Here is a 14193-nt window from a genome sequence, read left to right on the forward strand (position 1 = left end):
AGAGAGAGGGACTGCATTCTTAAAAAATACTGATGTCATAAGAGACAAAGAAAGGCTGTGGAAATATTCCAGATTAAAGGAATCCAGAGATCTGACTACTAATTACTACTGTGTTAAAATAAAATCATTAAGTTGATGATGAAACTATAGTTGTGTAAGAGAATATGCCTATTTTTAGGAAATATACACTAAAAAAATTAGGGGTAAAGGACCATGAAGTATATAATTTACCCTCAAATGATTTCCAAAAAAAGTGTGTGTGTGAGAGAGCAAGCACATGAGTATGAGTATGTACGTATGTGTGTCAGTGAGAGAGCATGTGTGAGCATGAGTGCATACGCCAGTGAGAGAGAGCATGAGCATACATGCATGTGTGCGTCAGTGGGTGAGAGAGAGAGAGAGTGCATGCGTGTGAGCATGAGTGTATGCATCTGCATGTGCAGCTTGCCCAGGAGAGTGTGAGAGCATATATGAATGGGAGAAGTAGGGTAAAATGCGTTAATTATAGGTGAATATGGGTAAAGGCAAAGGATATTTGGGTGTTCTTTTTACTATTCTGTTTATAACTTTTTGTACATTGAAAAATTTTCAAAATAAAAAGTTAAAAGCAAAAACAAAAACCCTTGCCCTACCTACCTAACAGTGGTTAGTTAACTCTGGAGAGGACTGCTGTTACTTTTCCTTTTTTTCTTTACGCACTTCTGCATTATCTAAAAAAATTTTAAACAATGAGCATGTACTAATTTTGAAATTAAGAAATTAAAAAGAAAAGAGTATGTACAGCTCAGGATCCCTTTATACATTAGAGCGGAAATAATGGAACTATACGCACTGCTTTCTACTTGCCACCACAAAGAGCTTCAAGTTGCAACTTAATATAATCTCCTTGAAATTTTCTGAATTCAGTTAATTCCCGAGAGTATTTTTCAATTTGGTTTTAGTCTGTTGGGAATTCTTTTTAAAGAGTCGGAGACATAAATGAGATATAGCTATCTTGTAGATGCTGCAAATTCTGGGAACTTTTAACCTTAAGCCACTCTCACAATCATTACAATCGCTTGGCTTTTGTGGCATTTCAACCAATTTGTGGCTATCTTGTCCTTAATTCCTCTCAACTGTAACAAATGGATTTGTTTCAGTTTGACAATAGTTTTAGTTTCTGTCTTTGAAAAGAAAGAATTCAGATAGTTCTTGCTTTATTTTTCATAGGTTAGATTTGCCAGAACTCTAGTTAAAAAAATTTAAATAAAAATCTTACGTGAACAGGAGAATTTTATCAAATGACCTTTTCTCATTCAATTCATGACTTTTAATTTAATTTGGTGGAATAAATTATGTTGACATATTTTTCAATTTTGTAATATTGAATCAGTTTTTACAAAATTCTTATATGAGCACATAAATCAAATAAAAGCAGAGCTGCTTTTTGGTTGGGGGGGTGGGGGTGGCGCCTAGAGTCCCTCCTGTTTGTGCCCCTGCAGCAGATCTTGAAACAGCATAAAAACCAACGTGCTAGAGAAAAGAAGTATGGTGAATTCTGCTATTCTGTTCTCCTGGGCCCCATGACAAAACTGAAGAACCAATCATTCATCCTCTTTGCTTTTCTGATAGAAGCTGTCTTTGAGGTAAAATCAAAACCAAGCAAAGATCAGGAATAGGAACAATTACCTGTTTTTCCTCAGGAGGCAGTTTACTCCATTCATTGCCTAACATCCTTGTGATTTCTGGAAATGGGACTTCTGGTCTCTTTGCTCGAAGTTGTTCTCGACGCTCGTTCATGAACCGAACATATCCTGTAAGGGGGGATTTGGGTGCGTTGCTGTCTCGAAGAGGTTTCTTCCTCTTTCTTCCTTTGGACCAACCTCCTCGCTTACTTCTTTGCTACAAGACAAAACAAAAAACCAAACACCAAATATAAATAATGGCCAAATAACAACAATAAAACAAACGAACTAAACAGGATACGAGTTGCATTTTCCTACTATTGAGGGACTGGATTTTCAAAGTTCTCCAAATCTGTCATAGGTATAAATGACTGCCATGCAGTCTTCAAGAAGGAATTCCAGATAGTTCACCCGTACACCCTTTTATGTACCACACTACAAACTGTTACATTAAGGGGCTAATCCTAATTGAGGAGAATAAGGGGTACCATGATCACTTAAGCTTTGGCCTTCATATGCACTTAACAAGTCCTGACTCCTGACAGGAGATATTCTAAATGAGAAATGCAGTGCATACATAGCACTGTGCCAGAGAAGCAGAATCTGTCATAGTAGATCAGAATAAGATGACATACGCACTGAGCAAACAAAGAGATTAGTTGTAGTACAGGGATTAAAAATCATTCATGAAGGATGTTTTTCACTGATACCATTCAAACACCAGTTCACTTCTCACAGCAGATAGCATATAGATTTTTTTTTTAGCATACAGATTTTTAAATGAATATCTAAGTCTTAGAAAAATTTCATCAAGTATAATATATTTAAAATGAATACTTACTTATTTGGCTTGATGGCTTGCTCCTTAAGATGTTTATTTTATAAAATCAGAGATCTTTATATGTTATTAGTTAAATCAAAAGATGAAATCACCTCAAAAAAGTTTAAAGAAAGGCCTGAGGTACTACTGATGTTTTACCACAACCCTTTCTCTCTGTCCCTTTTAATGAGATGCAAACTGCACCACACTTCTGTTTCATGATTTTACAAATACAACCTATCAGTTAATAGTTTTATGGATACAAGAATTCTTATTTCAGGGACGAGAAAGATAAGCAAAATGAGACAAAAACATCTAAATATTAATTACAGTACTGTACTCCTCAAAATATATATAAAATGGTGCAATAATTCACCATTGAGCAATTAGACTATTTGGTATCAGCCGCCCCCCCCTTTTTTTGTCTTGTAAACTTAGTAACATTAAAACTACTAAGGATTTTAAGATGTTTAAGAAGCTTCAAGCATTCATTATAATCTTTAAGGATGCTAACATGAAAAAAATCAGTTCTTTTAAAATAAGAAAAAAGACAAAATTAATGGTGCTACTCTTTTATGGCTAAAAAAAAGAGTGCCTTAAAACGAGGACAATATAATCAATCATTTGCAAGGAACACTGAAAGTTCAGAAAGGGCATGACTGCCTAGGGCCCAATGGACCTTGGGTGAATTAGGAAAGATGCTCTCTAGGGGAGGGTGAACAGCTTGGGTAAATGGTGCGAGTCTTTTCAGTACATATAATTCCCTGCTGCAGGGCTTGGTGTGCAATGTGTGGCCTTGAACAAGTGCACAAGGCCTTGTCATTAATTACCTATTTAAATCTTCATTCATTCAACACGTATTTGTTGAACATCTAGTATGATGTAGGTGTAAATTTATTAAATAGGAGGGAAATAGAGTCTACTTGTCTCTAGGTCATTAAAACCATTAGTATAGTTTTATGTGAAACCATTAATAGAGTTCTATGAAGAAAATTCTGCAGAATGTAACAAGGCCAGAGGATGAACACTTTGATAAAGTCCCTTGCTGACAGCTGATTTAGACATTTCAGAGATTGGTAACAGGAAGACCTGTTTCACCTTACCTCATCTTCATGCCTCTGTTCAGTGCCTTCTGTTGTATTTGAAGCCTCATTCTGAAGCAACTGACCTTGGGAGAGATCCTCCACAAAATCTGGATTGTTGGTGGATGATGTGGCTCCACTGCTATATGGAACATCTGGGTGGGTTAACCTTAAAAATAATAGGCAGATGTGCCATCATTAAATTATCAACAGCATCAAAAATTCCTGTTTACCAAGATTCAAGACAAATTTCCCTGCCAGCAGAAGCAGAAGCCAGATTTAATTCCCCACCTCATTTGTGTAAACGTAAACAATGTCTCCAGAACAGTTAGAATTAAAAAAAAATAGTTTCAGTGCTTGATCGACCTAGATATCAAATAAGATAGGCTAAATAGTATCTCCTAAATTTGAAGACCTGAAGATTGTTGGCAATTTTAGGGAGGACAGTTTTAGTGGAATTATGGGAATAAAAACCAGATTATAGTGGGCTGAGAAATGAATGAAAGCCGCTGCAGACTGTACTGGAAGTCAAAGAAATTATACTTTTCTGACCCTTTCTAGAAAATATAATAGATGATTTTAAGCATGAGTTTCCTACATTTTTGAGGTCTTTGAGGTCCTCTGAAAAAGGCTAAGAGATCTATGAACTCAATGCCAATCATGTTCTCTGAAAAGAGGTGACATAACAGACCCAGTTTGATCTCGGGAGCTTTGTTTCCCAGATATTTCAATCATTTGGGATGTCTTTGGCAACTTGTTCTCTCACTGTCATTCTTATTTCAACAGTGCTATCAATTTTTAAGTTACTAATTCTTGTACATTCCTTATTTCAGTAAAATAGGAGAATGAGGTTAGGGAAAATGTACTGATCCTACGAACCCTGACTGAAATGAACAGGAACCAGAGGGGAGTGGTCACAGGCGTCAAATGCCTTGGAAATGGCAAGTTGGATTAAGACGGGAGGGGAAAAAAAGGTCCTTTTGTTCTTATGAATTGGCACACCCTTCCACTTGTGCCATGGACCCCACAGTGTCTAGCCCACTCAAAAACAGGTTCTCAGTGACTCTGTCTTCTCTAGCATTACTAATTCTTCCCTGTCTATTGGATCAGCCTACTAGGCCTACTAATGTGGCATTTTTACTCGTCTTAAAACAAAACAAAATGAAACAAAAAGCACTCTCTTGATCCCACTTCATTTGTCTCCTTTCCTTTGTAGAATTATTTATACATACAGTCCCCCCAAGTTAGGATGGTATGATTTATGATTTTTCAACTTTATAATGGTGCAAAAGTGAAACACAGTCAGTAGACCCCACACTTGGATATTTGAATCTGGATCTTTTCCTGGGCTTAGCGATTTGCAGTATGACACTCTCCCATGATGCTGGGCAGCAGCAGTGAGCCTCATGATCACCAGGAAAATAACAGATACCCTTATGACCATTCTGTACCCATACAACTATTGTTTTTTCACTTTCAGTACATTACTTAACAAATTACGAGATGCTCAACACTTTATTATACAATAGGTTTTGTGTTAGATGCTTTCGCCCAAATGTGGCTACTCATCTGGTCTTTCAGGCAGATCTTACTTGATTTACCTTCAAAATACACGTAGAATTTTACATTTATCATCAAGTCCCATCCCATGATCTTTGCAACCCTCTTCACTGAGGCTTCGCCCCTACTACTCTACCAAAAATACTCTTGTCAAAGTCACTAGTGACATTCTTTAAGTCATCATTTCTTGCTTGAATTATTTTAGGAGCTTAACTCATCTCCTTGCTTCAGCCACTGTTCCCTTTATTCTCAATATAACAGGCATGGGGATCCTATTAAAAAGTTAGATCATACCATTCTACTTGAAATCCTCCAATACTTTCCCACTTCACTTGGAGTGTGAGTTAAAGTGCTTACTTTGATCTCTAAGATCCTACACAATCTAGTCCCTTGTTATGGGCCTCACACCAGCAGCACTGACATCTTCTGGGAACTTACTAAAATGTAGAACCTCTGGCCCTCACTCAGACTTTCTGACTCAAAAGTACTGATGTAGCTCTCTATTACCTTTCCCGTGGTATACTCTGTTCCAGCCACACTGGCCTCCTGGCTATTTCTAAAAGGTAGAAACACTCCGAACTCAGGGTAATTTTTACATTCACTCCTCCCTCTGCCTCAAATAATCTTCCCCAAAGAACTACACACTAGCTACCTTACTTCCTTCAGGTCTTTATTCAAGCCACTTTTATTTATTTTACATTTAAAAAAATTTATTTTTTTATTTTTTATTTATTCTTTTTTACATTTAAAAAATTTAAATTCAATTTGCCAACATACAGTATAACATCCAGTGCTCATCCATCCCATCAAGTGTCCTCCTCAGTGCCCATCACCCAGTTACCCCATCCCCCCACCCACCTCCCCTTCCACAACCCTTTTGTTTGTTTCCCAGAGTTAGGAGTCTCTCGTGGTTTGTCCCCCTCATTTTTCCCACTCAGTTCCCCTCCTTTCCCTTATAATCCCTTTCACTGTTTCTTATATTGCACGTACGAGTGAAACCTTATGATGATTGTTCTTATCTGATTGACTTATTTCATTCAGCATCATACCCTCCAGTTCCATCCATGTCGAAACAAATGGTGGGTATTTGTCTCTTCTGATGGCTGAGTAACATTCTATTGTGTGTGTGTGTGTGTGTATCACATCTTCTTTATCCATTCATCTGTTGGAGGACATCATGCTCCTTCCACAGTTTTTCAAGTCACTTTCAAAGCCTTTCTGAGGCCATCGTATCTAAAACTATACCCCAAGGCCTTCCTATCCCTCTTCCCTGCTGTATTTGTTAATCCACAGTTCTTAACAACATAGTATGTATTTTACTTATTTATCCTGCTTATTGCCTGATGTCCCCAGTAGAATTTAAACTCTGCGAGGCTGGTATTTTATCTGTTTTATTCATTTCTTAGTACCCAGGATCTAGAACAGTGTATGGCATACAGGAAACACTCAGAAAGGTTTTCTTGAATGAATTGGATTTAGCACCTAGGCAGCTTTTAGAAAAGTCTTGGAGAGCTGTTTTATCTGAATAATAATGTCGGAAGGCAGGTATTAATGAGAAAAGAAATAAATCTGAAGGAAGGAAAAAGAATTACAAAGTGTAGTCTATATTTAAAGAGCTCTATAGAATATTAAAATAATTCATCATAGGGATTAGCTAGCACTTCAATCTATTAGTGAATACATTTCTTCCATGGCAAATAACTTCTAAATACAAAAGATAAAAATTCAAGTGGAACAGAGATTTTCAAGGGAAGAGGGACTATTGCTTTTAGCCCTTTTTTATATCACTTTACATATCTGTCCACAAATACCAAAGAAAGGAGGTGGAGGCAGAAAAGGAACAGAAGTTAGTCAGAGCTCCAGGCATCTTGAATAAAAGAGCCATATTAAACAAATCTGATCTAAAAAAAAATCTGACCTTTGGGGAAAAAATTATTTCAGTATCTGTGGCAATTCAAAAAGAAAATGAACTTGATTTTCAGAGCTAGCCCTGTGGCAGGTATGTGTTTAATTGTGACTATGTAATTCTCCTAACCGGGAGGAACCGGCGATGCTTCCCAGGTCCACATACTGTTGCTCCAGTTCACAGGAACCAGAGCACCACAAATGATAGCTGAATGCAGATCACAAAGCAGCTTACAATGGCTCTTGCTCTCTTTGTAAAGCGTAACAAACATACTTTCTATTTTTATGGTATAAAAAGGTCTCTTTAGCACCTCACACATTGTCAGAGGCTGTGTTGTGAAGCCTAGGCAGACAGGCCCAGTGTCCCGAAGCAGCTGCTTACCCAGTTGCAGCCAGATCATTACTCTCCTTGGAGCCATCTTCATCTGCAAAAAGGGGTGGCAGGGTGGAGCTAGTCATCAAGGTTTCCATCTCTCTAAAAGGAAGAGGGAATAAGAAAATAATGATAATGCCTTAATTACTTCCAGTTGAAGTTCCATTAATTTAAGAGCCAGTCTTCCTTAAATTTATTACCTCAGCAGCAGAATTGAAAATGACCTAAATATTTATTTTCTTGACTTGGACATATCGATTTAAATTCTGGTTACTTGGTTCTTGACTTTGGTCTTACTGATGGACCAGACTAAAAACAGTCAGATTTTTATAAATGGGACCCAGGTTGGAAATTCTTTTTTGTTCACTCAGAATAACTTCAAAAGCATTCTTCATTTTCTGTAAAAATCATTAAGTAGCATTGTAACCCTGAACAAGTTTTCAATGTCTTTGAGATACAGTCTCACCAGCTTAAACACAGTCAAAATTGCTGACTTGACCCACAGGGTTATTGTGAGGATTAAGCTGAAAGAGCTACATAAACAGAGAAAGGCTAAGATCGTAAGTGCTTTGAGTATTATTAAAGCAAGGTATTGTTATTATAGCATTATCGGGTCTCTGTCCCAGATGAATCATTCTTAGATTAAATGGTAACAAACTGAGCCCTCCAAAAGGAAATAATGCACAGGAAGTGGAGGCTGGAAGGCATACTGATGTGGTGCAGAGTTAAAGAAACCACATTTCCAGGTCAGAAATATGCTTTTCATCCCCATGATGACCAACGGAAATAGCATGCACCTGGGTGCAGGAAACAACTGAGCTTAATTGAAGGAAACCAAATAAATCACAAGAACTTGAAGTTATCAGACTGAAAGGATAAAAGGACAAAGTGACAAAGAGAGTAATTTCATTTAGCACATCACTACAGAGAAAGATTTTTCCCTTTCAAGGCTTACCACGAAGGGCTTCACCCCATAGAGCTAAAAGCAGCAGCCTCCCATTCATCATTTAAGTGATATTCAAACAAAACATTCAATAGTGACCCCAAACAGTAGCCACTTCAGGGGAACTGCAAACCACTCAAGAGAAAGAGGGCCTCAATCAAACAGGGAGAATTGAGAAGCAAATTATGAGAATTCACTCAGGAGCTACCTCAGCAGTTATTTCAGGGGCTGCTGCTAAGGAGACCTAGGAAACAGCAATGAAGGGGAAGGCACAGCAGCCCAGGATTCATCCCACAGAGGAGACACCAAGCAGGTGCACATGACTCTGACACCAAATTCTACATGTGTAGTAGAGTCATTTACTTCCAAATTCTTACTTATTTTGTTTTCCCCTCTAAATTTGTTGGTTAGCAGACTAAGTTTCATACACAGCTTAATGTGAAAACAATGCATCTCTGTAGGTCTCTTACCCATTGCGGTGGGTAGAGCGTGGAAAGTAGACAGGAATTTTAGGCTTGATCAAAAGTTTATTCCACGTGCAGAGATGCTTGCTAACCCTTCTCAATCCCTTCAAGATATGGGGGCTTCTGAGGGGGCTCTTCACCTTACCCTGATACTCATCTAACCAAAACAAAACAACAAACAAACAAACCTCTAATCAATTAGATGCTATCCAGCCTAACTAAACCATGAGCAAACATTCAAACTGCCAGATATTTACTCCCAAACTTTGTAAGGAAGGACTCTGGCTTCTTTCTAAAAGTCTCCCTAAACCTACAAGGCCTTTCAAGAACTTTAAGATTCAGCATCTGAAGCTCCTTGCATCCCTCACATCTCAAAGGTAGGGGGTGAATGAAGTGTCTTGGGATTCATAATGCCAACATGCCCCTTTTAGGGTGCTGCCCAGTTATCTGTAGTCATCACTGAGATACTGGGAGGAAGCTGGACAGCACAACCTTAGCAACATATAAACAGATCATATAAACAAAGGAAGTTGAGAGAACACAAATTTCTTGCTTTTTTCCCCTTAAGTTTGTTTTACGTCAACCCATATGGCTTTAGATATATTTTCTCTAATGTTATTGAGTAGTCAGGCCCCTAAGAAATGAGTAATAAAGTGGGTGGAAGGTTAAAGGGCCAAGATCAACAAAAGGAAGGAAATGAGGAAAAAGTCTAGTGAAACCCAAAGGCCTCTAAACTAGTCCAGTAAATTGGAAAAGAAAATGATTCCCAAGAACATGGCTGGGATCCTGCAAGAATCTGCTTTCATATGGTCTGTGAGGGGGTGATTCAAACTGAATCACAGCTACTAAGCCACTGATTGCCAAAAAGCCTTTCAGTGTAGCATCTGTGTCTGATAATGTCCCAGTACAGAGGTCACACTGAACTCTGGAATTCTATGTGAAGCACTTAAGAAATGTAATGAATGCTGAGCTGGAAGGGGAGAGAGGAGAAATATGCACAAAGACAAAGCAATATACAAATCTGCAGTTTACATAAGTAAGCATTTCATGCAGATGTTTCCTTGCAGAAGGGACCTCCCAGTGAAGGACCTCTACCTGAAGTCTCAAAAAACGCTATTACCTTGGGGCTTACACTTCGAATGAGGGTCTAGACTGTAGCTTTGAAAATCCAAAAATTCCCTCTAACACTAGCCACTCACAAAAAAAAAAAAAAAAAAAAAAAGAAAGTATAAAACATGGTGCAGTTTAAGATATTTTCAGGACAATTATAAAAATTGTAATAATTATATTAAGCACACTAGGTATTTATCGGCCAATCAACACATTTTCTCCCTGTAGTAAACATGGGGAGCTAAATCACATTCAGAATATTGCTTTGTGGGACGCCCGGGTGGCTCAGTGGGTGAGCATCTGCCCTTGGCTCAGGGCGTGATCCCGGACACCTGGGATCGAGTCCCGCATCGGGCTCCCTGCACGGAGCCTGCTTCTCCCTCTGCCTGGGTCTCTGCCTCTCTCTCTGTGTCTCTTGTGAATGAATAAATAAAATCTTAAAAAAAGAAAGAATATTGCTTTGGTCAACACAGGTGGAGTTTAAGAACTGTTCCTCAGGTAAGATTTTCCTAGTAGCCCTCCTGACAATAGGGATGACGTCAATGGTGAGACTACCTTATCCCAAATGCGCTGGACGGTGCTGGGAGTCTGATTTGTACTGAGGTCCTCTGGGGTTGGCTCGTTTCAAGCGCCCCTTCCTTACTCTCACAGGTTCAGCCCACGTCCCGGAGTTCTCCTTGGAGACACTCCACCTTCACTCTTCACCACACAGCTCCAGAGCTGACGGATTCTGCCCCTCATTTTCCACACTGAGAGTCTTATGTAAAACTTCAAGTTCTTTTAAAAATCATGCCGTTTGTCCAACCAACCTCAAATTCAAATATTTCTGACCACCATTCCCTACCATTTCAGCTCTCTCAATTACCTCTACTACTCATGACCTCTAACCACAGAAACCTCTATTCCCTGACCCTTGGTTTTCCCTTCTCTTCCAGCTTAGATTCCATGGCCACATTTCAAATATTCTTTTGTCAACACTCTCAAGTTCTTTGCCTTGCTACCCCTTCCACACCTCGGATGTAGATCAATTCTGAGTTTTAACTCAAGATGGTGTTGTGGAAAAAAGAAATCACAAAGTAAAGGGTGCTCTTATAAATTTGTCCATCCACAACTAGCTCCTCAACGTTCTCAGCAATCATGCTACATTTTCTCAGGACCTTCTCCAACTGCCATATCAGCGCTGTCAAACTTTCCCAATCGACTCAAACCTAAGTCACCCAAACCCTCCCACTTACTCTCCTCTCTTACACTCCCTATCCCTGACTCACATCAAAAGCCATCCTAAAGTTGCTTTATTTTTTTCAAAATACCACAAAACTCACTCCTTAAAGAATACAATTCAGTGGCTTTTATATATTTACAAGGCTATACAACCAACAGCATACTTGACTTTAGAACATTTTCATCACCCCCAAAAGATACTTGGTACCCATAGCAGTTACTCCTCATTCTCCCCTTCCCCTAGCCCTGGGTATCCACTAATCTCCTTTCCGTCTCTATGGCTATTCCTATTCTGAATTATCTCATATAAGTGGAATACACAATGTGGCCTTTTGTGTCTGGCTTCTTTCATTTAGCATAAAATTCTTCCAGCTTCATCAAACTGTAGCATGTGTCAGCATTTCATTCTTTTCTATGTATGAATAATATTCCATTGCATGGCTATACTGCATTTTGCTTTTGCATTTACCAGCTGATAGACCTAGGCTGTTTCTACTTTTGGTCTCTGTGAATAATGGTGTTTATGAACATTTGTGTACAAGTTTTCTTGTGGATATGTTTTCAATTCTCTTGGGCATACACCTGGGAATGGAAATTACTGGGTCATATGGTAACTCCATATTTAACATTTTGAGGAACTGCCAAGCTGTTTTCCAAAGCATCTGTACCATTTTACATTCCTACTAACAATATGTGAGAATCCCAAGTTCTCCATATCCTTACCACACTTTTTAGGAATGCTGGGGAAATACCGACTCTAGCTGTTCAGCTTTCCACATGGGCTAAGGGAAACCTACAACTCTAGCTCCTTCCAGCCATTCGGTCTTACCTAAAGGGAGAAAAAACCTGAGAAACACTGGAGGTTATACTCCACGGGCACAGGCTCACCAAAAGACTGAGACCTAATTATAAGGTTATGAAATGCTTCTCCCTTTATGCCTTATCACTACATCACTGAAGGTATCACGAAATACCTATGTACCACAGTTCCTTTTATCTAGTACCTTATGTCTATTTTTCAACTATAAGGCATGCTAGAAGACAAAAACCCTGGTTTGAAGAGACTGACCAAGTAATATATAGCATGAATACTAAAGTTCTCAGACCGGAATATTTTTAAATTATACGTTAAGGGCTTTAATGGAAAAAGTAGACAATATGCAGGAACAGACAGTTAATATAATATATAAACAGAGAGACAGACATTCTAAGACTTAATCAAAAAGAAATGTCGGAAATAAAAACCACTGTAACATAAATGAGTATTTTTGATGGGCTTAGTTGACTGTAAAACAGCGGACTCTCTGAGCTTGATACTATGACAAGAGAAATTTCCGTAATGGAAAAGCAAAGAAAAAAGGGACTGGAGTAAAAAAAGGACAGATTATCCAAAAATCATGGAATAAATATAAAACGTGTAAGATACATGTAATAGGAATAGCAGTAGAAGAGAGAAAGGAACAAAAGCAATACTTGAAGCAGCAATGACTGAGAATTCCTCCAAATTAATGTCACACCACAGAGTTCATAGATCCAAGAGGCTCAGAGATTATCAACATTAAAAGAATAAAGAATAAAGTAAAAAACATACAAAAAAACTACACTAAAAACCTCTTAACTTCAAAAAGTCAAAGATAAAAAAATCTTGAAGGAAGTCGGACCAGAGGGGAGGCGGAAAGAGGGCAGTGTAAGGGGACCTTCAGCTCACCTTGTCCACCCCCCCTCCCCCACCCCAGACTGGCAGAACAAACTCCACGACTAACCTAATGACTATTGATAGAGCACAGGCCACACTGAAGAGGGTAGGAGAGGCAGAGGTGTGGTATGGAGCCAAACAACTGCTGCTGTCTGCGACTGCTGCTGTCTGCTGGGCGGATGGGAGGAAGGGGTTTGCAGCTACAAGAGGGAAACAAACCATCACCCTGGGAAGCCTGCTCGAGGAAGAGCAATCCCTACAACATTTGGCTTTCAAAGTGAGAGGGGCCAATTTTCTGAGTTCTTAAAACCAGTGGGACTTGAAGCACAGAATTAAAAAAATCAAAGGGCTCAGTTCTGGGAGAGCCCAGAGGGCAATAGGAAGCTGAGTCCCTGCCCTTAAAGAGACATCAAGACAAACAGCCAGAGGAAATATAGCACAGAAGCAGCAGTTTAACTTGTGGCATATGAGTAGGAGAGTAATTTACTCATTCCCAAGTGTGTTCTAGAGGGGCAAGGATCACTGTGGGACTTTTTGAGGAATAAAGAAGCTGGCAGGCACTGCAAGGCCACCTGCAGGAACCAGCATTGGCGGTCATACTCACTACTCACTAACTTGCTTATACCAAACCCTACCTCCTTGTGCTTTGGTGGATCCACCCTTTCCAGTCAAGTCTGCCTCAGTCCCAGTACTGCAAGTCCCCTCCCCAAGGAGATGATGCCAACATTGTATCTTCTAACTCACCTCCTAAGCTGTGTGTTTTGTGGGGCCTCAGTCTTGGTGGCAGTGAAGGGCCTTGCAAGCCCTAGGTGCACCTTGTTAAAAGTGCATACCGTCTGTAGACAAAACAGGCAAAGAGAGCCTCTGTAGACAACTGAACTGAAGAAAATAGTGGCCAGGACACAACAGAAAGATGCATGCACACAGGAGACACCCTTTAAAGCACCAGGTTCTGGTAAAGAGGACACTGCACTGCAGGGCACTACAGGACCTCTTCTTCATAAGGCCATTACTTTCGGGAGCAGAAGACATATAGCTGACTTTCCTAACAAACAGAAACAGAAACAGAGCATTAGACAAAATGAGAGAGAGGAATATGTCCCAAATGAAAGAAGAGGACAAAATCACAGCAAGACACCAAAGCTAAATGGATTTAACTAATATGCCTGACAGAGAGCTTATTTTATTTTTTTAAAGATTTTATTTATTTATTCATGAGAGAGAGAGAGAGAGAGAGAGAGACGCAGAGACACAGGCAGAGGGAGAAGCAGGCTCCAAGCAGGGAGCCCGATGTGGGACTTGATCCCGGGACTCCAGGATCATGCCCTGGGCCAAAGGCAGACACCCAACCACCG

The 14193-nt window shown here is 39.4% G+C and overlaps 1 protein-coding gene across 25 annotated transcripts in view; it reads right to left on the bottom strand.

The window, feature by feature from the left end:
* HMG20A (high mobility group 20A) overlaps window positions 1-14193 on the bottom strand; it is an 82348-nt gene that overhangs the window by 21836 nt on the left and 46319 nt on the right. For 21 of the 25 annotated variants that reach the window (XM_072739158.1, XM_025988019.2, XM_072739161.1 and 18 more), the window contains 3 exons: window positions 7414-7506; window positions 3588-3735; window positions 1669-1881 (listed from right to left, as the gene is read on the bottom strand). In XM_072739158.1, the coding sequence (XP_072595259.1) occupies window positions 1669-1881; window positions 3588-3735; window positions 7414-7502 (450 nt within the window). In that variant the 5' untranslated portion in view covers window positions 7503-7506. Of the gene's footprint in view, window positions 1-1668; window positions 1882-3587; window positions 3736-7413; window positions 7507-13582; window positions 13884-14193 lie in introns of all 25 variants that reach the window. The other 4 variants (XM_072739167.1, XM_072739166.1, XM_072739169.1 and 1 more) reach the window with 2 other exon arrangements.

This window comes from Vulpes vulpes, chromosome 15 (genome assembly GCF_048418805.1).
Source record: "Vulpes vulpes isolate BD-2025 chromosome 15, VulVul3, whole genome shotgun sequence".
Lineage (NCBI taxonomy): Eukaryota > Metazoa > Chordata > Mammalia > Carnivora > Canidae > Vulpes > Vulpes vulpes.